At 40.6% G+C, this 27,884-nt stretch overlaps 1 protein-coding gene across 6 annotated transcripts; it reads left to right on the forward strand.

The window, feature by feature from the left end:
- Positions 1–24,185, forward strand: TAF12 (TATA-box binding protein associated factor 12). 6 transcript variants are annotated; one of them, XM_059876485.1, is made up of 8 exons: positions 1–182; positions 803–987; positions 11,602–11,685; positions 12,372–12,623; positions 14,508–14,585; positions 18,609–18,723; positions 22,110–22,198; positions 23,690–24,185. In XM_059876485.1, the coding sequence occupies exons 3-8, from the start codon at positions 11,614–11,616 to the stop codon at positions 23,723–23,725; spliced, it is 642 nt and encodes a 213-aa protein (XP_059732468.1). In that variant the 5' UTR covers positions 1–182; positions 803–987; positions 11,602–11,613; the 3' UTR covers positions 23,726–24,185.
- Positions 24,186–27,884: the final 3,699 nt, after the last annotated feature.

The following is a 27,884-nucleotide window of genomic DNA, read 5'->3' on the forward strand; positions in this document are numbered from 1 at the left end:
GGGGAGCGGTGCCGGAAGTACTCGGGGAGGGCTGAGCAGTCGGACAGGCTGCTGAGACGAACGCTTCACTGGGGCAGTCTCCGCATATCATGGGGAGATAGACGCTGCTGCCTGTGAGTCTTGGGCCCTGGCAGTTGAGGAAGAAGAGCGGGAGGAAGGAGTCAGGACCCAGACCCACAGTGGTCAGTATTTGAAGAGCCAGGTTGTGGAGGAGACGGGGCTGTGTGAGGAATCAGGCTTTTGGGATGGGACCGAGGGGCTCGGGGCTCGGAGAAGATACGGCTGTGGGGACCTGGGCTCCAGACAGGACATAGGGAAAGGGGACGGATGTGAGTTATCCGGCATCTGAGGGAAAGCGGGCTGAGAGGGCCGGACAGGATTGTGAGGACCCACGCTCTTAAGAGGAGAGGGTCGGAAGAGAACGGGGCGTGAAGACACGGTCTCCTAAGAGGTAAAAGCGGAGCTGTAAGGACGGGCTGCTAAGCGATAGAAGCAGGACAGTGAAGACCCATGCTTCTGAGGAAGGATTCAGAAACGGGGCAGCGAAGACTTCGGTTCCTGAGAGGCAGGAGCAGTAAGAGGACACGGGTTTGGGAAGAACAGGAGCGGTCAGTGAAGACGGACTTCTCTGGGGACGGGGTCGGGGCTCGGAGATTCCGAAGTATCTGAGGGAACAGGGCTGTAAGGACCCGAACTCCTAAAAGCGAAGAGGATAAGAGGCCGTGGCTGTGAGGAAATGAGGCTCTTAGTAAAAGGGAGAGAGTTCGGAAAAGATACAGGGATCCACTTTTTCTCCTCCTAGTCTCTGAACCGAGAGTGGTAAAGGATGTGTTCAGGGGAAGACAACGACTCCTTCGCGCTGCCTGCTTGACCTTTTGGCAGGCTTGTCTTGTGTCGGATGCAATCTAGGAAGCCCACTTGCAAGCATCTTTTTCAGCTTCGTTTTGGTAAAGCACCTGGTGTAAAGTTGAAGCAGTTATATACTTAGTAAGTGCTTTAAATCCCATTCTACTCAACTGAGCGCAGATCTCTGCATCTCAAAAAATGATGGTGGAGATGAAAGGACCAGAAAAGATAATCTTTTTTTAAACTCATATTTTACATATAAGGAAGCTAAAATCCAAAGAAGATAAAAATTACAGTGAGGCCACGACTGATTAGATCATGATTTTGATACAGTACCCTGCTCTGCGTGGCAGGTAGGAGATGCTTATGGTTAATATTCCTTGAAAATATATTTTTAGAATCTTTGCTCTAACTTCAAACTCAAGAGGGAAGTTTTTACAGATTCTAGTATTTTATTTTGAGTCTTCTTACTGTATTGACATTGATAAAATGAGTGTCACTTACATGTTAGGAAACCTTTAAATGAAGCCCCTTCCCCCTCAAAAATATAGTAAGTCATTTAGAAAGTCAGGGATAAGTAAACTGTGTCCTTTATTTTTAACATATTTAGTGAAGATGGCTGCTTTTAGATAAGGATGGTGGGGATACTAGAACCAGTTACTTTCATTCTTCAGTAATACCTTTTGCTGAAACAGAGTAAGGTTACAGTCCCACAAGTTAAATATTGTTAATTCCATTGTACAGATATATGAAATCAGTGAAGTGCCTCGCCTGAAATCATTTGCTACTAAGTGACCCAGCCCCAGTCAAATCCAGTTATGTGTTTGAGTAATATATTTTTCTGTTTTTCTGAATGGATTCCTCACCATGTCTCAGTTTGCTCTTCAGCAAAATGAAATAGTTATACAAAGCCTAGCATTGAATAAAAGCTCTCCCTCCTCCTCCTCCAGACTCCTCTTAATATCAAGTACTATAACTTATTAGGGTATTAAAGCAGTGTGCTTTTGAGGGGAACTAAATTCCTGTATTTTAAAGAAGCACAGATATTCAAGATAGAAAAATGGGACCTGTATAGAACTTTCCTCACAGTGGAGTAAGACATATTAGTTTTAAATTTAGGAGGCTAAGAAAGACCAATGAGAAGAACAAGGACTTAAATGGAGTAACTTTACAGTTATTGTAATATGAATTAGATGTTTGAGGAAACTGGAATAACTTAGTTCCCAGTGGGTTTGCCTATACTGTTTTCAAATGCCTATACTGAATGCAAGTGATCAAAACTTACACCAAATTATGAGGTAAAGCGTGACCATACTGCCATTTCAAAATACCTGATGATTTAATTCATGATAGTTTACTCCGGAGTTATCATTCTCATCTACGTTTGCAAATCGTATTACTTATTTCACTCATTTGTGGCTCTAGCATTGATTGAGTTATTAGAATAGGATTTCGAAGTAAGTATCTGATCAGAAAATCATTGTGTTAGAGCAGATATGAACATAGAACATATTACTTTTGACCCAAAGTACTTGAGAGGCAGCACATCGACAGTGTTTATAACCTGCTCTGTGAAACAAGTGTGTTGAAGACAAACTTTTAAATCTATACACATGGACTTAATTTTAAACCTTATACTAATTTTTAGAGCTGGAGGAGACTTTAGATTTTGCCTGGTCCTTTTCTAATTATAGGAGTAGAAACTGGGCAAAGGCAGCTCACATAACTCTGGCAGAACTGTGGTGGCACCTAGCCCGACTGACTTGCATCTTCCCTGTGTCACAGCGCCTTTCATCAGCCTCCTGCTGACCATTTGCCACAACTTCTTTTTAATCCACTTTTCTTTTTTAAATGTCTGAAGTAATGAGAATAATTATAGGATGCCACTAATACATAGCAGGATGGGTGAAACATTTTAGGCTTAATATACTGACTTTTATAATGAAAATTTAAAAGAGGGAAGCATATATAGTACACTAGCAAACATTTAAAATGGTACTTAGCAGTGCCACACATTCTTCTAAGTGCTTTAGAGCACATAACTCAGTGAATGGTCACAGCAATCCCATGGGGTATACCTTATGATTAACTCCATTTTCTAGATGAGGAAATTGAGACATAAAGAGATTAGGTAACTTGCTCAAGGACATAAAGCTAATAAGTGGCAGAGTAGGTGCTTGAACCCAGAAACTGCTACCAGAGTCCATCCCTTGACTGCTGTACTGTACTGCTTTTCTGCTAATTCAGAATTGCCTTAAAAAAAAAAAAAATTCCTGAACAGTATCAAACTAGTCAAAAAACGAGTAGAAAAAAATCCCACATTTCTGTTGCCCTCAGATCTCACAGACTGCAGTACAATGGATTATTTGTGGTTTATTTAGGCTGGAAACCGTGAGCTTGTTTAGATGCATCTAGAAACCAGTGAGAGGAGAAACAGCCAGGGAGAAAACTCAAATCATTAAGTCATGTACCACAGTGATAAGGCTTTTATGCCATCAGGCTGGTAGCCCCTTTCAGTTTGGGGGTTTTTTGTTTGTTTGGATCTTAGTTCTCTGACCAGGGATTAAACCTGTGTTCCCTGCAGTGGAAGCATGGAGTTCTAATCACTGGACTGCAAAGGAATTCCCTACCTAGTATTTGTTTAAATAATAAATTCCTAAACATTTCAGAGGTAATAGGATTTTAAAGGCAATCCAGGCACATGATTTCCACATACTAGGGGCTAGTAACATTTTGCTAGTATAATTGTTCTCTCAAACTGTCCTGCAGTTAATAGCTCTGTTTTTAATCCATAGTACATTCCTACCTCTTGGCATGCTAAGAAAATGAGTTACAGATTTGAATAGCCCAAAAACAACCATAGTACATTACATAATGGAATTCAGGTTATTTACGGTCACTTCATTCCATTGTGCTTGACCAGCGTCATCTACAGTTGAGCTAATGAAAGTTGTCATTAAACAGATAATTTGGACCATTTTGATCACATCGTGATTTTTTGAAATTTTATTTTAAAATTTACACACAGTAAAATTCACTTTTCAGGTTACAGTTCTGTGAGTTGAAAGAAGTGTGTACTGTCATGTAAGCACCATAACACTCAAGTTATGTAACAGGTCCAGCACCCTCCAGATTTCCTTCATGCTGCTCTTTTGTAGTCAGACTTTCCCTAGTGTCATACCCCTGGCAATCACTGATCTGTTCTCCATCCATGTGAAGCTTTGCCTTTTCCAGATCCTTACAGGAAGTAGCCTTTGGAATCTTGCTTGTTTCATTTAGCTTAATGCACTGGAGATTATCCATGTTCTTGTATTAGTAGTTCTTCCTTTCTGTTGCTAAATTGTATTCCATTGTATGGCTATACATAGTTCATTTATCCATTCTCCAGTTGAAAGATTGTTTTCAGTTTTTGGCAATTATGGATAATGTTGCTGTAAACATTCACATACTGAGTTTTGTGTGACTAAAAGTTTTCATTTGTCTAGGGTAAATAGCTAGCAGTGGGTTGCTGGGTCATATAGTAAGTATACAATTGTATAATAAACTGCCAAACCACTTACCAAAGAGACTGTACCATGTTACAGTCACCCCATAAGTGTGTGAGGGTTTCAGTTGCTCCAAATCCTCTCTCAGTTCAGTTCAGTTCAGTCGCTCAGTCGTGTCCACTCTGCGACCCCATGAACTGTAGCACGCCAGGCCTCCCTGTCCATCACCAACTCCCGGAGTTCACTCAGACTCATGTCCATCGAGTCAATGATGCCTCTCTAGCACTTGCCTATTTTTATTTTAATTATTTTAGTAGATGCTTGCTACTGCTGCTGCTAAGTCACTTCAGTTGTGTCCAACTCTGTGCAACCCCATAGATGGCAGCCCACCAGGCTCCTGTGTCCCCGGGATTCTCCAGCCAAGAATACTGGAGTGGGTTGCCATTTCCTCCTCCAAGGAGGTGCTTTCTGTTATCTCATAGTGGCTTTGGAGCTTCCCAGGTGGTGCAGTGGTAAAGAATCCACCTGCCAATACAGGAGACATAAGAAACACAGATTCGATCCCTGGGTTGGGAAGATCCCCTAGAGTAGGAAATGGCCACCCACTCCAGTTTTCTTGCCTGGAAAATTCCATGGCCTATATAATCCACGGGGTCGCAAGGAGTCGGACATGACTGAGCACATAGTGGCTTTATTTTGCATTTCCGTAATGAGTGATGATACTGAGTATTTTGTCATGTGTTTATTTGCCATCTGCTTGTCTTTGGTGAAGGATCTATTCAGATCTTTTGCCCATTTTTTAATTGAGTTGTTTTCTTATTGAATCTTGAGAGTCCTTTGTATATCCTGGATACAAATTGTTTGCAGATACATGATTTGTAAATATCTTCTCTTAGTCTGAAACTTGTCTTTATTTTCATTTGCAGAGCAGAAGTTTTACATTGTGATTAAGCCCATTTATCAATTTTTTCTTTTGTGGATTGTGCTTTTGGTGTTGTGTCTAAGAACTCTGCTTGACCCAAAGTTAGGGAGATTTTTCTCCTATGTTTTCTAGAAGTTTTATAGTTTTACATTTTTACTTTTAAGTCTATGATCAGTTTTGAATGTATTTTGTATAAGGTATGAGATAAAGGTCAAGATTTATTTATGTTGCTAACGCTGTATTTTTTGTTAGGTTTTAAAAACAGGGGTCAATATTACCTATTTCTTCAGAGGAAACAAACCAAACAGTAGTTTATTTTAATTTTTTACAGGTTACGTATGCACATATTACATTTAGGGTATATAATGAAAGATAAGTCTCACACCTTGGTTCCATGGCCACCCAGATACTACCATCCCTATCCCCCTCAAGACAACCATCGCTATCAGTTTCTTATGTATCTTTCCAGGAATAATTTATACATTTATAATTATGTGTCTTTTTAAACAAGTGATAACAAATTATCCTCACTGTTCTGTACCTTGCATTTTCAATGTACAGTGTATCTTGCAGGTCATTTCATGAACTTCCTTGCTTTTTAGAAACCAGTTTATTGAGACAGTCACGTATTATACAGTTCACCAATTTAAAGTATACAATTCAGGGACTTCCCTGGTGGTCCAGTGGCTAAGACTCCATGTTCCCAATGCAGGGGGTGGGAGTTCAACAACTGGTTGGGAAACTAAGATTCCACATGCCATGGGGCACAGCCAAAAAAAGAAAAGGTATACACTTCAGCGTTTGGTTTCTTTGTTTATTTGGTTGCACCCGGTCTTAGTTGTAGCACGGGGATCTTTGATCTTCATTGTGGCATTCAAGATCTTTAGTTGAGGCAGGGGGGATCTTTTTTTTTAAGTTGTGACATGTGGAATCTAGTTCCCTGAGCAGGGATTGAACCTGAGCCCTGGAGTCTTAACTACTAGAGCACCAGGGAAGTCCCTAGTCCAGAGTTTTATGGTACATAGAGGGCTGTGCAGCCATCACCACAATTTACTCTAGATTATTTTTGTCACTCCTAAAAGAAACTGCATAAACATTAGAAGTCAGTCGCTGTCCGTCTCCCCACTCCTCAGCTCTAGCAACCACTACAGTATAGATTGGTCTATTTTGGACATTTCATATAAATGGAATCATACAATATATAATCTTTTGTGACTGGTTTCTTTCACTTAGATCATATTTTCATGTCTCATTTTTTTTCCAGTGTATTCCATTATATAGTTATATTCTAGTGTATTTAACTATCACTTTGATAGACATTTAGGTTGAAATGGCTTGTATGTATAGTATTCTATTCACATACAAGTTCAGCTGTAATATAAATTGCTAAAAATAGAACCATGGGATCAAAACAATATACACTTTTCTTATTTTGATAGATATGGCCAAATAGCTCTTTATAGAGACTTCTAACTTTCATTCCTCCCACTCCAGCAACTTATGAAATGATTATTTCTCCATAAAATTTTCAAACACAGTATGTATACTAAAGTATGTATATAAGCCCTGGGATTTCTTTGGAAGGAATGATGCTAAAGCTGAAACTCCAGTACCTTGGCCACCTCATGCAAAGAGTTGATTCATTGGAAAAGACCCTGATGCTGGGAGGGATTGGGGGCAGGAGGAGAAGGGGATGACAGAGGATGAGATGGCTGGATGGCATCACTGACTCGATGGACGTGAGTCTGAGTGAACTCCGGGAGTTGGTGATGGACAGGGAGGCCTGGCGTGCTGTGATTCATGGGGTCGCAAAGAGTCGGACACGACTGAGCGACTGATCTGATCTGATGTATACTAAAACGTTATCATCATTGCCAAATGGCAAATAAATAGTACCCTGTAGTTTTAATTTGTATTTTTATTATAAATGAGAATAAGGATCATTTCATTGTTTTAAGAACCATTTGAATTTCTCTTGTACTGTCATGTTTCTTCATAGTATTTATTTTGGGTAGTTAGTTCTTACTGATTTGCAGTTATTTTTTATATATAAAAGAAATTAGTTCTTTGATACATCTTGCATGTATTTTTGCTAGTTTGTCTTTTGTCCTTTAACTTCATTTGTTATACTTGTTGCCATGCAGACATTTTTATTTTTGTGTAGTTGAACATATTAGTCTCTTTTATGGCTCCTGAGCTGTAGCTCCTGAGCTTTCATTTCTTTAAAAGGATATTATTTACTCTTGAGAATATTGTTTTTCCAATTTTTAAAAATTGAGATAACTTAGATTTGTATAACATTATAAAAGATAATACAGAGCACCCTTTGCACCACCAGTTTTCTCTACTGATAACATTTTGCAAAACTGTTGAGTAATATGACAATCAGGATATCAACATTGATACAACCAAACAATCTTATTCAGATTTCCCCAGTTTTACCTGTACTTGTTTGCTTATATGTATATATGTACTAAGTGCTACACAATTTCATCACTTTTTATAGGTTAATTTATCCATCATCACTATCAAGATATTGAACAGTTCCATCACAAGGGCTCTTCGTTGCCCCTTTATAACCACATCTCCCTCCCTCCCACCCACTCCCTGACAACCTCACTAATCTGTCCTCTGTTGGTAAAATTTTGTTATTTCAAAGATGTCATATAAATGGAATTATACAGTGTGTACTCTGAATTGGCTTTTGCTCAGCATAATTCTCTGGAAGTTCAGCCAAGTTGTGCATATCAGTAGTTCATTCCTTTTTCTCGCCGAGTAGTATTCCATGGTATGGATATACCCCAGTTTGTTTAATGATTCCCCTATTAAAGGACATCTGAATTGATTGCAGTTTTTGATTATTGCATGTAAGTCTACTATGAGCATTCATGTACAGGTTTTGGTGTAAACGTAAGTTTTCCTTTCTCTAGGATAAATGCCTAGGATTGCAGTTGCTGGGTCATATAGTAGTTGTGTGGTTTTTTGTTTTTGTTTTTCCACATTCACTTTGTTGAGGTATAATTTGCATTCAATAAAATGTATACCTTGTAAGCATATAGTTCTGTGAGTTTTGATAAATGTAGCAGCTGTGTAAGCATTCCCCGCACTTCAGATATAGAAGGTTTACATCACCTCGAAAACTTCCACCCTGCCCTGCTGCAGTCAGTCTCGGCCTCATCTATCATTAGAGACTTGTGTTTAGATCATTAGATATTAAAATTTCACATAAATGGGATCATAGTATGTATTATTTTGAGACCGACTTTTTTTTCCACCAAAATATTTTGATTCATTCCTGTTGTTTCCTGTGTTAGTGATTTTTTTCTTTTTCCATTTTTAAATAAACTCTTAGAGCAGTTTTATTTATTTATCTAGGAGGTCCTACCAGGATAGCAATTTTAGATTTATAGAAAAATTGAGAAGATAGTACAGAGCTCCCATATACCCTGTACCCAGTTACTATAATAATGCACTTCATTATTAATATCTTACATTAGTATTGTATATTCATTACAACTAATCAACCAATTTTGATATATCTTTATTAGCTGAAGTCCATGGTTTATTCAGTTCTTAGTTTTTCCACTTAGTCTTCTTGTCTGTTTAGGCTCCTCTGTGACAGTATATATTTAGATTTTTAAGAAATTGTTTTACAGAATGGCTATGCCTTTTATACTCCCACTAGCACTATGTGAGTGATCCAGTTTCTCTGCATCCTCATTAGCACTTGGGGTCACTATTTTTTATTTTAGTCATTCTGATAATTGTGTAGTTATATCTCATTATAGTTTTAATTTGCCTTTCTTTAATGACTAATGTTGTTGATTGAATGACTTTCAGTTTGCTTGTTTGCTCTCTGCTTATCCTCCTTGGTGTAATGTCTGGTGTGACTTTTGTCCATTTTCCAGTTGAATTACTTTTTTTTAATCTATTGAGTTTTGAGAATTTATTTAATGCATTCTAGATACTAGTCTTTTGTTGGATCTATAGTTTTTAAATATTTTCTCCTAGTCTGTAGCTTGTCTTTCCATCTTTTCTACATGAGCTTTCACCGAGGAAACTTTCAATATTTGATGAGGGCCAATTTATCAGTTTCCCCTTTTATTGATCATGCTTTTGGTGTCATGTCTGAGAATGCTTTGCCTAGCTAGAGCCCAAAAATTTTCTTCTTTTTTTTTTTTTTAAATTTTGTAGTTATACATTTTACATATATGTGATCCACTTTGAGTTAATTTTTGTATAAAAGGTAAATTTTAGGTTTCAGAATATTCTTTAAAGATATTCTGTATTTTATCTGTGACTTGATATTTAAAATTTAAATATCTGATCAATCTGGAATGGAGGAGCATATGAAAGGGAAAATGTATAACACCCCCCAGTGCAAATTGATCAACTATTTAAATTTTAAATATGAAACTAGATGTTTTCCAGATATACTCAATCATACACCACCATTTATTCAATAATATGTCTTTTCTCTATTGATACATGCTATGAACATGAGTATATAGCTTTGTGTGAGAACATAAGTTTTCTGTTTTCTGAGATAAATGCCTGGGAGTGTAATCTTTTACCTATTTGGGGGAGGGGTTGGTTTATTGTCCCTAATTGTGGCATAATTTAAAATGCATAGATCTTAAATATTCAGTGTGATGAGCTTGACAGGTGTATAAGCCCATGAAAGGATCACCCACCCAGGTGTTCTGGTGCTTTAAATTCAACCAAATAGAGGAACGGTCTAGGAAACTCAGAGCAGTGCCAGTCTGGAAATGGGTGTCTGGTTATCATCTGCTTTGTTTGTTTTGTTTTAATGGAAGAAGTAGCTCACTGACCCAGAATTTTTTAAAGTTAGAAGTATCGTTTGTTTCTCAACAAAATCAGTGGGAACCGTAAATTTCAGTCTTGTCTTAGAAACTTTGATTTTTCTTACGTTACACAGATTCCACTTATTTCATTAAGGCTGTTTATTTTATTAGTAGCCATCAGAGCTATTCCTTAAGATTAATTCCTATATGATTATTCATATTTGGTACTGTGTAGATAGATATATTTTTTTTAATCTCCAGGTTCTTTTTTTTTAATATTTATTTATTGGCTGCACCAGTGCTTAGTTGTGGCACCTACAATCTCATTCCCCAACCAGGGTTCAAACCCATGCCCCTTGCATTGGAGCATGGAATCTTAGCCACTGGACCACCAGGGAAGTCCCTATCTCCAAGTTCTTAATAGGGAAGTTTCCTTTATTCAGAAATACACAAAAGTTCTTCCATTTACTTTGAGCAATACTCAGTGCTATTTGGGAAGTAAGTCTGCTGAATGTTGTGGGAATGTAATTTGAGGACAGAGTATGTTCATACTGATAATCTTCAATAAAGCTTTATCATAGAACTTGCTCCAGGAAAATAGTTTGTGTTTTATAACATTAGAAGAGTTATTACCATTTAACAACCTTTTCTTTTTCTGATTCTTTCTTTGGTAACATTTGTGAGTAGGGAGAAGGAAACATGGACCCTGTGTTTTTTAAAAAAAGTAATCTTTATGTTATGCTACCCACCTCAGTCAACTCTTGGCCAACAAAGTTTCTCTTAATCATTTAACTAGTTGCTTTTATTAAGAGTAAACCAGCAGAAGATGATTTCTGCCATTAGAGAGTTAAACAATTTGTTGGAGAGGAGCTTAGCAATAGGAGCAAGAGTAGAATAGATGAAGATACTCATTTAGGTTGCTGCTGCTGCTGCTAAATCACTTCAGTCATGTCCGATTCTGTGCGACCCCATAGACGGAAGCCCACCAGGCTCTCCCATCCCTGGGATTCTCCAGGCAAGAACACTGGAGTGAGTTGCCATTTCCTTCTCCAATGGATGAAAGTGAAAAATGAAAGTAAAGTTGCTCAGTTGTGTCCAACTCTTCGAGACCCCATGGACTGCAGCCTACCAGGCTCCTCCATCCATGGGATTTTCCAGGCAAGAGTACTGGAGTGGGGTGCCATTGCCTTCTCCATTTAGGTTGTTAAGCTTTATCAAGTTCTGAAAACTTGGCCATGATTCTTGCAGGTTCAAATTCTGTAATTTTGGTCAATAAAGTGTTTCATATGCTGCTAGTTTATCCCTAATAGTAGAGCATTCATTTTTTGGAAGAGAGTCTTAATGTTACTATTGTTATCTTTAATTAATTTAAAAAGTTACATATGAAAGAGATGGAGATGTTTTTCTGGGTGCACAGTAGGAATAAGGAGATGTTTTTCTGCATCCAGTTTGCCTGCATCCTGGTCTTTGAAGACATGCAGGCCATGCAACTGAAATGGTTCTGTGACAAGGGTGGTGCTTGACGCCAGTTATTCATTTACAGGTAGCTTTTGAAATGGCTGCCTCTCATTTCACCGGGCTCACAGCCGTTGCTGATGTAATTAAAGATCTAGACACTCAGATAGCTGTAAGTAAGCTCCTTGAGGTCACTGTGGGCAGAACTTCTTGAATGTGCTTCTGATCTTGACACCAAAGCTGAGGTCCACCGAGTCAACCTCATGGCTCTAAAATTTAGAAGTCTTGGCTATTCCAGGCTAGGGACTCTGCATGTATTTAAAGATTGCTAACACTCAGAGAAAATTTGCCCTTGATGACAGAGAAGAGCTTACTTTTAACAGTTGCTAAATTTATTATGTCTATCAGGCCCTGGCATAGATTTAAGCATGTTTGAAATGCTGAAATGAACTAATCTGTTTTTTGAAGTTTTGTGACTAGGTTTCAAGTATGTGATTGTGCCATGATTTATTTGAATTTAGCGTTATTTGATGTTCAAAAATAATGCATGTACTACTTAACCAAGTATTCTGTTTTTACAAAGTCTTCAAAAATGTCTTGCTCATTCTAGTTTATTTATGTACATAAGATTCCTCATTTCATTTAATTTCTTATTTCACTTGTGTGGACTATTTAGCTTTTCCGAAAGAGATGGTTTCTAAATATCAGGTGAGAGCAGTGAACATTCTTCATTCCATTTTGAATGTGCGGGTGTCAGATGAAGACCCTTCAAAGTCCAACAGACCTCATAGAATTTTACTTTTAAAACTCATCCTTTATTACATGTCTTTCCTGAATTAATTCTTTTTTCTTCTACAGTTGATTGGCCTTGGTCCTCATAGCTCCAAAAAGAAACAAGATCTCGATAAGCTCTATGAGCTAAAGTCCAAAGCAAGACAGATTATGAACCAGTTTGGTCCCTCAGCCCTAATCAACCTGTCCAATTTCTCATCAATAAAACCGGAACCAGCGAGCACCCCTCCACAAGGCTCCATGGCCAACAGCACTGCAGTGGTGAAGATCCCAGGCACTCCTGGGACAGGAGGGCGTCTCAGCCCTGAAAACAATCAGGTATCATCATCTTTTTGTTCTCTGTGGGCACTTCTTATCTGTTCTTTAAAGCAGTGATACTTTGAGAGATGTCCAACTCAGATGCTGCCTCTTCCTCTCAGACTTCTTAAGTTCTTTATCAGTATATCATGTACATTTATCAATTTTTACTTTGTAGAATATATGTGTGTATACATATATATGTGTGTGTGTATATATATACACACACACACACACATGCATGCATTAATACAATACCTTGCCTATGATAGGTTTTTATATATTTATATATAAACATATGCTATATAATTGTTAAGCAAAATAAAGTAGGTAAATAATTAATGGCTTCATTATTCATTATTCTTGTAATAAAAGTACCCTTGCTTCCAGTCTTTTCTCCTTCTAGTTCATCTAGCTGCTACCATTATTCATTTTCTGCAATGATTCTATAATCTGACCCCCTCTTTTTACCCATGATCCTGATTCTGTCCTCCAGAGCCATAAAAAATAAGTATAATCTCTGACTTGGGCCTTGTAGGCTGAGTAGAACAGGATGAGGAGACAATAGTTCAAGAGAATGAGGGAGGGACTAGCAACAGTGAATGGGAAGGGTTATGCAGATAGTCAGGAGATTGATTACCATACTGAGTGTGGAGTTGGAGAAGAGCAGGAATTAAAATTGTATACGTGGGATTCTAACAGAACATACTGGGCCTATGTTAGTTTCCATTGGAACTTTTAGTCAATAAACAATCTTTGCAAATATTCAATGAGGCATTAAAATAACATAATAAAGTATCTTAGGGGGATTAACTTGACAGGGGACAAGAAAGGTAAGAAAGTGGGCAGACTGAGAGGAAGTCTGAGACTCTTATAGTAAGTCACAATATGTGGTAAAGAATTAAGCAATAATGGTAGAATGGATAGATCTGAGACATTATTAACAAATATTTATTTTTAAAATTGTATTCTTTTTTCCCATTTCCAATGTTATACAGGCTTTTTGTGAAATTTTAGAAAAAGAGTAAATAGTCCGTAATTCTATGACCACCCCAAAGTAACTGTGGTAAACATTTTAGTGTGTGTCTTTTGATTCTTCTTTAGTGGCATGTACATGTGATATAATTTTTCCTTTATGAAAGAGGGGATCATAGTTGTACTGCTGCTGCTAAGTCACTTCAGTCGTGTCCGACTCTGTGCGACCCCGTAGGCAGCCCACCAGGCTTCCCCATCCCTGGGATTCTCCAGGCAAGAACACTGGAGTGGGTTGCCATTTCCTTCTCCAATGCATGAAAGTGAAAAGTGAAAATGAAGTCACTCAATCGTGTCTGACTCTTAGTGACCCCATGGACTGCAGCCTACCAGGCTCCTCTGTCCATGGGGTTTTCCAAGCAAGAGTACTGGAGTGGGGTGCCATTGCCTTCTCCGATAGTTGTACATACTTATACAAATATTCAGTTAAACAGAGAGGAACACATGTTCCCAGCCATTGAGGAGCTTTTAGGCTATTAAGTCAGAAAACAAGGAAAGAAACCCAATGATGGAAGGGCACACAGGGTACGACAGAGGCCGAAGGAGGAGGTGGTTGCTTTTACCTGGGTAGCCTAGGAGAGCACAGAGAGGAGGCTCTGTGAGCTGGGCAGGTGGGAAGCTATACAAAGGCAGCAGAGGAGCTATACAACTTGTGATGGTCAGAAAATTGGTAATTAATAGAGTTTCCTAAAACTGTTTGACAGATGTTGGCCTCTCCTCCATGCTGCTCTTTCTGCCTTTCCCTAGTCTATTCTTGACTCTAGAATATAGTCTTCCAGTAGTAGCTCCAGGTAGGCCAGACTGAGAGTTCTTTGGAAAGTAGAAATCAAACCCGGTAAATTGGCTGAAAACTGTTCTCCCAATTAACTTTAGGTATTGACCAAGAAGAAGTTACAGGACTTAGTAAGAGAAGTGGATCCTAATGAGCAATTGGATGAAGATGTGGAGGAGGTAAGGTGGAACTGGGTACTCCAGAGACTGTGTCCTTGAGAAGTCGTACAGAATAGCTGTTAACAGCACAGACTAGAGGCAGACATATCTGAATTTGAGACTTGGCTCTGTGGGTGTGTTAGTGAAGCTTTGTGAAACTCAGCTTCCTCCTGTGTTGGTAAGGTATGACAGTATTTATCTACAGGGTTATTCAGGGTTTTTGTGAGGGTCCGGTAGAATAACTTACACAAATCACCTTAGAGAATGTTTAGCACTTATACCTAACACTGCTATTTTTGCCTATCAAAAAGGGTGTAGTCTGCTGCTCATAGGCAGTCACTTTCAACAGTTTAAATTGTTTCTTCTATTTCTTTCCTTTTTTAATTAATTAAATTTTTTTTTTTTTTTGGCCACACTGTTGGGGCCTGTGGGATTTTAGTTCCCTGACCAGGGATTGAACCCATGCCCCCTGCATTGGAAGTGCTGAGCCTTAACCACTGGACCATCAGGGAAGTCCCCATTCCACTGAATTTCTGAGTAATATACTTAAACAGATATTCTTTGATTCATTAATTTTCTAATAGTTGTAAACTTACTGTTACGGTAGACAAGAATTTGTTAAACCACTCACATACGTGCCATACAGACTTTCCTTTCTCTCATTTTTCCAGTATCGTTTTGTCACAATTTTTGCATAGCCCAGAAATCAGTATTTACATTATTCTGGCTATTTAATTGTTTACTCATCACCAGTGAGCCAAGGCATGCCTATGACTACCTTTCCTTTTTGGTATAACTTATCTTCTTGAAGTAGATAATTGACCCTTTTTAGTTACTTAGTTTTGTTTGTGCCTTTTTTATTCAGCTTCCACTATTAGCTATCTTATACCCCATCAACATTATTTTCCAAATGGAAAAATACTTAATTTGGGTTTTCTCCCTCTGGGAGAGACCTCCATCCTCTTCTAGTTTGATTTATTTTAATCCACTTACACAGATCCCTCCCCTTCCTTTTGCTCTTTTTCTGATGGATGTCTTGTCTCCTAAATCCCACATCCTCTTACTTTTACTCCCTCATTTTGTTAGACTAGATTTTTTTTTTGTTACTTCCTACGAAAGGCTAGATGATAGGTAAAATGTTTGAAAATATCTGCAGTCTAACCTCACACTTAATTTTTAGTTTGGCTGAACTTAGAATTCTATTTGGAAATTATTTTTTTCCTGTTAGTGATGAAGGCATTGCTCCATTGTCTTCTGAAATCTAAGAAACCTTAGTCTGTTCTGGTCCGAGTTCTTTTAGGGTCCAAATTTCTTCCTGTTCTGAATTTTCATATGAGCCTTACATGTTATCTTTTTTCTTTTGTTGTGCTATGTTCTTACAGGCTTCTTTTAGACACCTGTGTGTCTCAATTCAAAGATGATATTGTTTGTTTGTTTTTTTCTTTTCTGAGGAATATGTAATGATAGAGAAAGGAAATGCAGGTTGCAAAAACAGTATAATTCCACTGTTATTTTTATGTTTTTTTATCTGGAGAGAAAATATTTGTCCTCACTATGTGAGTTTGGTTTTTTAGATGCAGCTTTATTGAAATAAAATCCATGTAACACACAATTCATGCATTTGAAATATACATAGTTCATTAGTTTTTAGTATATTCACAGAATTGTACAGTTATCAACATAATCTTAGAACATTGTCATCACCCCTAAAAGGAGCAGTCACTTCATTTTCCCCCAATCCCCACAACCCTTGGCAGCCACTAAACTACTTTCTGTAGATTTGTTTATTTTGGACATTTCAAATAATTGGAATCATATAATAATTGGTCTTGTATGACTAGTATCTTTCACTTAACATAATGTTTTTTAAATTCATCCTGTTGTAGCAGGTATCGATAATTCATTTCTTTTTATGACTGAATAATAACGATAGTACATTGTATGGGTATGCCACATTTTGTTTTTCCATTTATCAGTTGATGGACATTTGGATTATTTCCACTTTTTGGCTATTATCACTTATATTGCCATGAACATTCATGTACAGGTTTTTTGTTTTTTCTTCCCTTTCTTTTTTTGAAATCATGTACAATTTTTTCTGTGGGCATACGTTTTCATTTCTTTTAAATGTATACCTAAGACTGGAATTGATGAATCATATGGTAACTGTGTTTTTCCTTTGAGGAATTTCCTGTTTTTATAAAGTGTTCCATCCTTTGACATTTCCACCAGCTGTTATGAGGGTTCCATTTGTTTAATCTTAGTTTTTTGATAATTTCTTCTCTATTATTGTTCTTTCTTTCTGGAATGACAGTTGTCCGTGTAATAGTTCCATGGCTGTGAACAAGTTAGTCTCCATGAATCTTATCATCTTCCTCTAAAAAATTAGGGTAAAATCCATGCTCCATTTTTTTTTCACAGGGTTATTGTAACAGTAACAGTTGGATGTTGGATCTTCTACATTGATCCTCTTAGTTTTGGGTTTTTTTAAAAATCTTTTCTGTTGTTCATTTCTTTGCAATTCTAAGTTTTGCTTGCTGGAGAAATTTTCCTCAGTTTATCTTCTAAATGTTAACTTTTTTTTTTTTAATAAAAATTTTAATTTCCATGAACTTTTTCTTGTTGACTGTTTTTTTCCCCCTTAATCCATTCTGTTCTTATTTTACGATTGTTAGGATCTTCTTCTATTTTTCTCTCTGAAGATATTAATTATGTTGTTTGACATTTTCTTCTTTTCCCTGTATTGTCTGTTTCCTCTGGGTCCCCTAATCCCCCTTTGGTTTGTTTATTTTCTTTTTAGTGTTGGAGATTTTCTTCAGATGTCTAGTAATCCTGGTATGTGTGGGGAAGAGTCGCTTGGCTGCTTTTGAAGATGAGGATTGGAAGTCTGTTCTGTATATAGACATCTAACAGTTCTTCAGTTTTTAGTCCCATATCTGAGTCAAGTCTTCTTTGGTTAATGATAGCTCCAAATCCTGGATCTGGGAAATCAGTTCAGTTCTCATTGGTGTCCCCTCTACAGACATTTGTGTTATACCTTCTGTCTGCTAGGTCAGTTCCCACTTTCTTTGTTACCTCTTTTCCAAAATTTTGCTGTAAAAGTTTATTGGAATTTCTTGTCCATTAAGGTTTTCTCTCCTTTTCTTCTTGTCTTTGTGGGTTTATATGTCTTCCCCCCGACCCCCAACCCTTTTCTTGTTGTTTTATTGGGTTAGGAGAGAGGTCATTTTTGGAGCTGACTTACCATGTTTAATCATTTGAAATCTTTCTTTTAGATAGTTCCATAGGAAAGATAGCAATATATTAATGGTCTAGCAGAAAAAGTAATGTTTATAACTATGGTTGTAATTTTATTTTATTTTTTTTCCAGAGGAAGACATGAGGAAGGTATTCACTAATCAAAATTTCAGGTTTTCTTAATTGTAGATCTTTAACTTCAGAATTCTGATTTTGCTCTTTACATAGTCTACGAATAGTGGATAATGAAGTGGAAAGAATCCAGGATTTGGACTTAGAGCCTTGAGCTCGAATCCTGCTTCCACTGCTTAGTAGTTACATGGCTGTAAACAAGTTAGTCTCCATGAATCTTAGCATCCTCCTCTATAGAATTAGGATAAAATCTATGCCCCATTTTTTCCCCCCATGGGATTATTATAAGGACTCGGTGAGATAACGGAAATAAAAATGCTTAAGAGAATATGAAGGATTTAATGAGAAAATGAGGATTTAATGATTCACTTTTATGTTCCTCCCTAATTCAGAAGAAGATATAGAGGGGATAGGGCTTGGGCTGGTGGACTGCTGCTAGGTAGAAAGTACAGAAAATGCATCCTCAGAAAGGTGTGAATTTCTCTGAACCTGGTTAACGAGTGGGTATGTTTCTCTTGTCCTCACTCCTCCTTCTTACCTTCCCTCAAATGCTGATTCCAGGCCTTGTAATAGAAAGCCTGACTAGATATGTGATTCAAGCAAATACAGGTGTCTCAGCAACAGGAGCCTACCCTGCCATGCCATGGTTACTCTCCCCCACCGTTTTTCCCCCAGATGCTGCTGCAGATTGCTGATGATTTTATTGAGAGTGTGGTGACAGCTGCCTGCCAGCTTGCTCGGCATCGCAAGTCCAGCACCCTGGAGGTGAAAGATGTCCAGTTGCATCTAGGTATGCGGTCTCGTTTCTCCCTGAGGTATCCACACTGTTGCTCCTTCAGGAACCTTCCTGCCAGGATCAGACGTTAGAGCTCTGGGATTTATATATTCATTCAATAGTAACAATAAACAGGAAAGAGAAATTCATCCATGGTAGGGGAATGAGCCCTGCATTGAGTTTGCCACTGTCTAACTGTACTACCTTATCCTTTCCACTTACTTTCTCTTAAAGTCGATTTCATCATTCGTAAAATAGGGATCATAATATCCTCCTTACAGGGTCATTGGGGGATTATAGATAATGTTGTAAAGTGACTGGCACAAAATAATGAGCTCAGTAAACGTAACTATTAGATGTCCACCATTCATATAATGGTATTTTCCTTCCAGTTTTTAGTTTATTGATGTATTTTTCCCAAGAACATTTTATCCCTAATGTACATATAATTTTGCATTCTGCTTTTCTACTTAATAGACACTAAATTTGAGCCTGGATTTTTCTGGGAGACACTCATCTAACATTGGTAATCATAATCACTTGGAAATGAATAAGCCACCCCCATCCCCATCCCCTGCTGCATTGGTTGCAGTATGATCAAAAGGAAGGGAACAATCTGTGACTACAAAGTCAGGCCAAAAGAATGAGGCACTGTTATTAAGGGATTCAGTGCAGATCAGCCCTGACTGAAAGGCTTCCTTCTCGGTATTAGGGAGCTACTGCTCAGAAGGTGCTGGTACTGGGGGTGGAATAAATGACACACTTCTGGTTAACATTGCTGGTATTATTAGCAGAAGACTTTGCATCATACTTTTGCATCATACTTTGGCCACCTGATGCAAAGAACTGACTCATTGGAAAAGACCCTGATGCTGGGAAAGATTGAAGGCAGGAGGAGAAGGGGATGACAGAGGATGAGATGGTTGGATGACATCACCAACTCAATGGACATGAGTTTGAGCAAGCTCCAGGAGTTGATGATGGACAGGGAAGCCTGGCATGCTGCAGTCCGTGGGGTCGCAAAGAGTCAGACACGACTGAGTGACTGAACTGAACTGAATAGCAGAAGACAGATATTTCAGTTACCTATTATTGTATAATAAACATGGCAGAAATAGCATGACTTTTGTTAACTAGCCTCTGAAGACACACTGCATTGCATGTGCACATGCTAAATCACTTCAGTTGTGTCCAGCTCTTTGTGACCCCATGGACTATAGCCCGCCAGGCTCCTCTGTCCATGGGATTCTCCAGGCATGAATACTGGAGTCGGTTGCCATTTCCTTCTCCAGGTGATATTCCTGACCCAGGGATCGAACCAGCATCTCTTATATCTCCTGCATTAGCAGGCAGGTTCTTTACCACTAGTGCCACCTGGGAAGCTGAATTCTGTTCTATGAGGCAATCACAAAGACCTGACCAGGTTCAAGGGGAGGGATCACAGACTCCACTTCTTGATAGAAGACGTACTTTAAAACCACCACAACACAAATGCACAGAGACCAAAAGTACAGTGGTGGTTACCAGAGGCTAGGAGGATGGAGCAATGGAAGTTATTGTTTAGTGTGTACAGAGTTTAGGTTTGGATGGATGAAAAGAGGTGGATAATGGTAGTGGTTGTGTGAATGTGCTTACTGCCACTGAGCCGTACACTTAAAAATGGTTAATTTTATGTGTATTTTATCATACCCTCCCCTAAAAAATCCCACACAGTTTCTATTACTTTCAGAGTTTAACATTCCTGTTTGTAAAAGTGTTTTGTATTTTGATTGTTGAAAATAAAATTGGAATGTCAGTTTCTTCATTAAGGGTAAGAAATAATTATCACAAACATGAATACTTGAAATTCTGTATGACCAGAATAGCTTTTTGTCAGGGGACCTAATGGAACCTGAATCATAAGGAAGATTGCTGGGAGGCATGGGATCAAAGCATGGGAAGTTAGGGAACCTGGTGTTGACCATCTAGGTCAGCTGCGCACACCTCCCCTCCTCCTAGCCCTACCAAGGATAAGTGCCAGTGGAGCTGTAAACCCTGATGGCTTGCTTTTGGGCAGGCTGGGATGGATACTGCCAGTGTTTGCTTCTCATCCAGCTATTTCCTATACTTGAATGGTTAAATAACCTCACCTTCTATTGACATGGTCTTCATTTCTTTATTTTTTTTCCATTAAATATATTTATCTGTAGAGTATACATTCATATTAATTCATTATCTTTAGTTTTAAATGAATCTAAATATTCAGGGTTACCAACTGATTAACTTAGGTATCTTCTAACTAGTTGTACTTGAATATATATTAAATATGTACTCCTTTTGAGTAGAGATTTATTCCCTAAATAATCTTATATGTGTGATTTCTTTACATTTGATCTACTTAAAGTGCAGTACACTTTTATTTGTGGATTGAGGGGTCCATGTAGCTATGCCAGTTTCTGACAAAGGAGAATAACCAAGAATACCAACTGATGTCTGCCCTCTGGTAACGTGGAGTAGCAGTCCTACAGGCACGGTCATGCAGTGGCAAAAGGACATGGAGCTGTGGCGTGGACATACCTGTTTCAGTATCTGTATTTCTGTGTGTTTATCTCAGGCTGTGGGATTGCAACATGCCACTGAGGGCTCTCTACTACCCTATCAGGTGGTTATTTCTGTTGTTATTCAGTCGCCAAATCCTGTGTAACTCTTTGCTTCCCTCTGGATTGCAGCACACCAGGCTTCCCTGTCCTCCACCATCTCCTGGAGTCTGCCTAATTTCATGTCCATTGAATCAGTGATGTCAACCAACCATCTCATCTTCTGTCGCCCTCTTCTCTTTCTGTCTTCAATCTTTCCCAGCATCAGGGTCTTTTCCGATGACTAGGCTCTTCGCCTCAGGTGGACAAAGTATTGGAGCTTCAGCATCAGTCCTTTCAATGAATATTTCTGTTGTTACTACTATATAAAAGGTCAAGAAACCAAGACCCAACATTATATTGCTCCACAGTGAAGCAGCAGAGCTAGGACCTGGCTCTTCACTCCAGATTGCTAAGAGTGCCTTTCTGTTCCTACTCCTCCTTTAGGTTTGAGAGGGGTTGCCTTGACCATAAGGGTAAGATGATTGAAGAAACAAGTAACTTTCCTGAAAAGCTACATAGAAAACCTTAGGGCTTCACACCCAAAATTTTGACTCATTTACCTCCTTTTTCCTTGCAAGAGGGTCAAACAGTGTCCTCTAAAACCTTTAAGGCACCATACGCAGTTACCTATTTGGATCCCATAGAGCCACTCTTCAGAGTTACTATTTATTAGTACAGTGGATTGCCCAGGTTAGTCCTCCCTGACCCTTGTCTGAGAGTCACACTGCACCCAGGCACTCTCTTCCTGGTCCCCTTATCTCTGTGTGGGCTTCTTCCTTACAGAACGCCAGTGGAACATGTGGATCCCAGGGTTTGGCTCTGAAGAAATCCGACCCTACAAAAAAGCTTGCACCACAGAAGCTCACAAACAGGTGAGAAGCCTTCAGAGTCCCAAGGCTGCCACAGCTGATTCCTTGAGTTGTGTCTCAGAGAGAAGGCACACAGCTACCATCTGCAGCTGGGAAATGACTGCGGTGTCATTTCCCCCAAATGTCAGAGAGGGCAGGAGGCAGCAAAGCTCCATGGTACATCAGACATGTTTTTCCTTGCTACTTCGCTGTTCTCAGTGAGGTCTGTTTTTTCTCTCAACTCTGATGAGAGAAAAAATTGAGTGTCTGTGGTGTTGCTTAAAGTTGTTGATTCTAGGTTCTTCTAACATGGATGGAACTTACGCCCACCACATCTCGTTAATGAAATCTTTCATTGTTGCTGATTTGAACATCATCTAGAACCCTCTGACTAAAGGGCAGTTTAAGGAAAGAAGTATGCTATACTTATGCCAGGAGGTAGCACCCAGGCTGCTCTGTCAGGCATTCTGGCCTCTGCCCCAGCTTAACCTTTGTTCTCTGTCCCTCTTACTGCAGAACTGAGGGGTCAGTAAGAGAATCTGTCTCCACTTCTGCTGGAGAACAAGCTGTCCCAGTCACTAGTCAGTCTCATAGCAATGTTGGCCTCCATTTGACAAATCTTAATTTAACTGGCTACTCTGATTTGAAAGTGGGCTCTTTGCAAGCTTTAGATGGCCACAGTTGGGCAGTTCTGACTGAGTGTACTTTGCTTTTCCATAGCTTAGGATCTCTGGATGGGTATGTTTACAAAGCTCACAAAGGAAGCTCTATAAGGAGACTGCTAATAGCCTAAGTGCAGTGTTGTTCAGAAGGGAGTCCCTCAAGGCGGTGGACAGTCAATTTGGTTCTGCTATCAAATTGTCCACTTTTAGCCCTATTTATTTATCAGTCAGCAAATATCATAATGTTAAAACAATCTCTTAGTCAAAAAGAGTGAGCAAAGCAAGTCATTAATTTGGCCAGTGGCTAGTAATAGGAAGATTTGAAACCCATGATCTGAATGTTGCCCTGATGGGTTATGGTGGAAATTATTAGAGTCAGTTTCCTCCATTGCAGGTCATCCAGTGTGAAATATCAGCTCCCTTTGTGTGTTGGCAACAGGCTCAAAACAGAGGCCTCTTCCCTATTTTCACCATCATCAGGAAAAGAGAATGGTGACGGGGAGTAAGCCTAGAAAACACATATTTTGATGGCCTGTCCCTTTAAATCCCCAAAAGGCAAGAAGTGTCAGCTTCTGCTTTTAACTTTTTTTTTTTTTTGCCATCCTGCTAGCATAGGGCTCTTTGAGTCTTTCAGTCAATGAAATGGGTCTACTGGCCAATAGAAACATCTCTTAGGGCCCCGCAGACTGCACTTTAGTTAGAAGGAGTCTGCTGAGCTGCCCTGTGCCTGTAAGTTCCTGAGGACTCCAGCCTCAGGAGTGGTGTAGATCATGCTACCTGGTAACCACACATGGATTTCCTGGACAGTTCCTCACTCTAACCTGTGTCATTGCTTATTTCTCTCTCCTTTCAGAGAATGGCGTTGATCCGGAAAACAACCAAGAAATAACGCACGGAAAGCTCAGGGGATGGACAGCAATGTATTCGGAGATACTTGAGCTGAGACCTCAGCCATCTCATCCTTGGATTTTTTTTTTTTTTAATGCTTTACAGAGAAGCATATATTTTTTATTAACAGTGCAGCAATATCTATAATGACTGAGAGGATCTGCCAAAAGAATAAAGCCTCCTACCCCAACTTCCAGTCCTTGTTCCCTGCCGTCTCAAAGAAGAGCAGTGTATCTTCCAGAGAAGATTTTATTTGTGGTTTATTATGTAAGTGATTGAATAGGGGACAAAGCATTATGGTCTTGTTTGGTGAGAGAGTATTAATATTAGCAGGATTTTTAGAGGTTTCTGTTCCCTTCTGCCTCCCCCTTCTCCCTGTACTTTGTAATGTCAGTGTTTATATGAATATGACTTTCATTTGCTTTTCCAGAATAAAGAAGTTATTAATCGAAAGAAACAGGGTACATGGCTTACAGCCTTTGAGATGCCAGAGAAGGATAAGCAAGGCTGAATGTGGGCCTCTAGTCAGCAGATGGCAGCACTATTATTCATTTGTATGATGGAGGAAAAAACCCAGGGGTTTTTCCATTATTTTTCCTCCAAGGAAGACCTTACCATCAGCAGGACTTGCAGTCCAGTCTCTCTGCCATAACAATCGAGCAGGGTGACCTTTTCTTATCAGCCCTAAACTGAAGAGGCATCCTGATTTGGGGAAATTGTTTTTGATATGCTTTCTGGAACTTCTGGAGTTCATCCTTGATGCTGAGAAAAGATAACAGGAGACTTGGGGGAAGGCCTTTCCGTGCAGGCTTCTGTCTGTTTGTAGTTGTGGAGATCCTAGTGTTTTCACCATCTCACAGAAGAAACCAGGTGCTTTGAGACGTCAGGGTCATGACCTCCAGTGGCACCTAGCATCATCCTGTTCTGTGCCTGGCAGAGACCTTTGTGGATCATGAAGTTTCCAGGAGCTTCAGGGAGCGTGGCTGCCCACCCAGGGGCCACCAGCACAGACACATCCCCCTTGCCCTGCTTTGGGTCTCTGCCTCCTGAGACTTGGTCTGTGGTGGGACCCTGCTTTTTACTCCCTCCCACCTTGAGTTTGGCCCCATGACCCCTGTCTTCACAGCTTATAGATCTCCTGAGTGAGCAGCTTAAAGTCTGTGCTGGATGTCACCGTTGCTTTTGGCTGAGGTCTCAACATAATAAACACCCAAAGAGGCAGCCAGCTTCTCGCCTTCCTCTGGCGTCACCTGTCACTCAGTCATCACTCTTGTGGCCTCCCACCAGCCAGAGGATGTTGAAGGGTTGTGCTTTCTCCAGAACCTCCTGATGCTGCTGGGGGACACTCAAAGGATGTTCTGTTGGTGATTACCAAGCTGCAAAAAGCCTTCCACCGAGTTCCTGCAGTAGGAGCGAGTCATTGGCCTCGGCAGCCAAGAAGGAATCCAGAATTAGTTTTGAATCTTCCATTGAGGACAGAAGAGGGCAGGGAATCCGGGCAGTTTAATGGCAAGAGCTGGGTTGAGTCAGAAGACCTCAGTTCTTGATCAGCTGTGTGACAGGTGAGTGCATTCCTCCAGCTGAGACATCTTGTCCTGTGTGCTTCCTGAGAGGCTTGTTCATCCAGCGAGTGTTCATAAGCTGTGCCCCTGCCCATGCCAGGCATGGCCAATGGTGATGAATGAACACAGGGAGCGTTCCTTCCACCGAGGGGAAGGGAACCTGCCTCTGTGACGAGAACTACAAAGCAGAGGCTCCCAGGGTCAGGGAGAGAGTCTGAGCAGCTGAGCTGTAATCTAAGGGATCCATGGGAAGGCAGGGCCACTTTAAAGGAGAGAGAGCTGCACATTTGCCAACCCCAGTGCAGTGTGGTGAAGTGAGACGGGCCAGGTCATGCAGTGTCTTGTAGGCCTCAGAAGAGTGGGCTTTACCCAGAAAGCAGGAACCATTGAAGGATTTTAGGCAGAAATGTGACATGGTCAAATTGGTGTTTTGAAAAGATCACTCTGGCCAGACAGTGGAGGGGATAAGAAAACATTTGTAGAAGCAGAGGTTCATAAGAACTTGTTGCCTGGACTGAGGTGGCTGTAACGAAGTGGAGAGAAGGGAGATTTGACAGCCGTTTAAGTGGTGCTCGTGTGGACTTGGTGACTGGATGTGGGGAGAAGGGTGTCACCAAGTATCTATAAGGGATCTCCTAACTCGGTGTCTGGGGCAGCTTAGCCTGGGTGCAAGGCCTTCTACCTCACTAGCTAAGTAACCAGGCCCATCTGATTCCCAGAGCCCTGCACACTGAGCACACAGACGACTTAACACATGCTGAGCAACCCAGGGAGTGGGGAGCAGGGCTGGTGAATTCGTGTGCTCCGGACAGAACTTAGGTGCCATGTGTGTGTCGAGCACCTTCTGTGAATAAGCTTGTTTCCCCAACAAGCGTGAAGAAAAAGTGTTAAGCACTTTGCAATAATGTCATTTAACCCCATTTTTCAGTAAGGCAACTGAACTTGAGAGATTGTAAGTAATCTACTCAAGATCACACAGGTACTGGTGATAGTGCTAAGGTTTCAACCAGGTCCCTCTGACTCCAGAACCTGCTCCCCTGACTGTGCCCTACACTCTCTCCCCAAGTCCTAGCGGGGCACAGAGAAGAGAGCGACAGTGCATGCAAAGACCTGGAGGTGTGAAGAAGTCACCTCATCAACGTGGCTGAAGCATAAGGTGCTACGTCAGGAGAGAATGGTCAGAGGTGAGCAGAGTAAGCCTGGGGGTGGACAGCCCTCAGGCCTAGTGGTGGGGTCTAGTGCCCGTGTTTGGAGTCTGCCATGTGTGTGTCTTGCAGGGGGTTGGGAGGGTGTGGGGAGCCCAGCTGGCTGACCCTGGGCTTCCCACCCCTCTTCAGCCTGAGCATCACCTCTCTCAGCTGTGGAGCATTTTAGGGCTGTGGGAAAGATGCCATCTGACAAGATTCTGATGCTAGTGAAAATCACTCAGTCGTGCCTGACTCTTTGTGACCCTGTGGACTTGTCCAGAATCCTGGAGAATACTGTTCCCTTCTCTAGGGGATCTTCCTGACCCAGGGATCGAACCCAGGTCTCCCACATTACAGGCAGATTCTTCACCAGCTGAGCCACCAGGGAAGCCCTCTGATGCTAACAGCAGGCATATAAACAAAGTTTGAATCAACCAAAAGGCAGCTGTAGGGGGTGGTCACAAAAACGGGTGAGTTTTGAGGACCTGGAAGGCACCGTTTGGGATCCAGAAGGCATCCTGGAGGGGGTCCCTCCTGCATGGGGTAAGGCAGGGAGGAGGAGGGCAGCGCTGGACTGAGGTGTCACAGTTCCTGTAGTTGGGAAGCTCCCCACAGCCCCAGTGTAGTCCTTTATTCTCCAGGCAAAGGCCCCTTCCCTTGCTCTTTGTTGAAAAAACTTGGGCTGTGCTGGGTCTTTGTTGAGGCACATGGGCTTCTCTAGATGCCCCACGTGGGCTTAGTTGCCCGTGGCCTGTGGGATCTTAGTTCCCCAGCCAGGGATTGAATCCTGCTTTGGAAGGCAGATTCTTAATCACTGGACCACCAGGGGAGTCCCACCCCTTCCCTTTCTGATGGGTGGACTCTCCCCTCAAGGGTGGGTGGTACAGAAGGCAGAGCAGGGGCTGAGCCCAGGACCCTTCCTGGCCAGCTAGACCCCTAGGCTCTGCCTCCACAACTCTCAGACAAGTCTACCTTTACTGCCTGGGTGATGCGGTTGGCAAAGATGCCCTCCCTGCAGACCCCATGTGCTGACCTCTTTCTTCCCTCTGCTGACCTGAGTCCCTGAGCGTGGGCTTTGCAGTGTGAGGCTTACCTCTCCCAACATTGGGACTCCTGCGGGACACACCCCAGCCAGGGGTTGTATAGAGGTCCTCCCACATCTGTAACCCACCAGGGCCAGGATCTAAGAATAACTCATAAAGAAAAGGGAGAGGGAAAAAAAAAAAAAAAAAGGGAGAGGAAAATAGGATGGGCTTGCTGCTATTTGTTGAAGCTGAGTTATGAGTACAAGAAGTTCTTCACACTACTTTATACTAGTTTCTTTATTCTTGGTTATGTTTCAGATTTTCCCTAATGGTCTTAGAAAGCCCAGTGTTCCCCTGCTCGAGAGCTTCTTCGAGGGAATCAGCCC

Source organism: Bos taurus, chromosome 2 (genome assembly GCF_002263795.3).
Source record: "Bos taurus isolate L1 Dominette 01449 registration number 42190680 breed Hereford chromosome 2, ARS-UCD2.0, whole genome shotgun sequence".
NCBI lineage: Eukaryota > Metazoa > Chordata > Mammalia > Artiodactyla > Bovidae > Bos > Bos taurus.

Coding starts and splice junctions, on each gene's coding strand:
- TAF12 (XM_059876485.1), top strand. CDS start 11,614: ATGGCTGCCTCTCATTTCACCGGGCTCACAGCCGTTGCTGATGTAATT. Junction 14,586..18,608: donor TGGATGAAGATGTGGAGGAG/GTAAGGTGGAAC, acceptor TTTTTCCCCCAG/ATGCTGCTGCAGATTGCTGA. Junction 18,724..22,109: donor AGATGTCCAGTTGCATCTAG/GTATGCGGTCTC, acceptor TCTTCCTTACAG/AACGCCAGTGGAACATGTGG.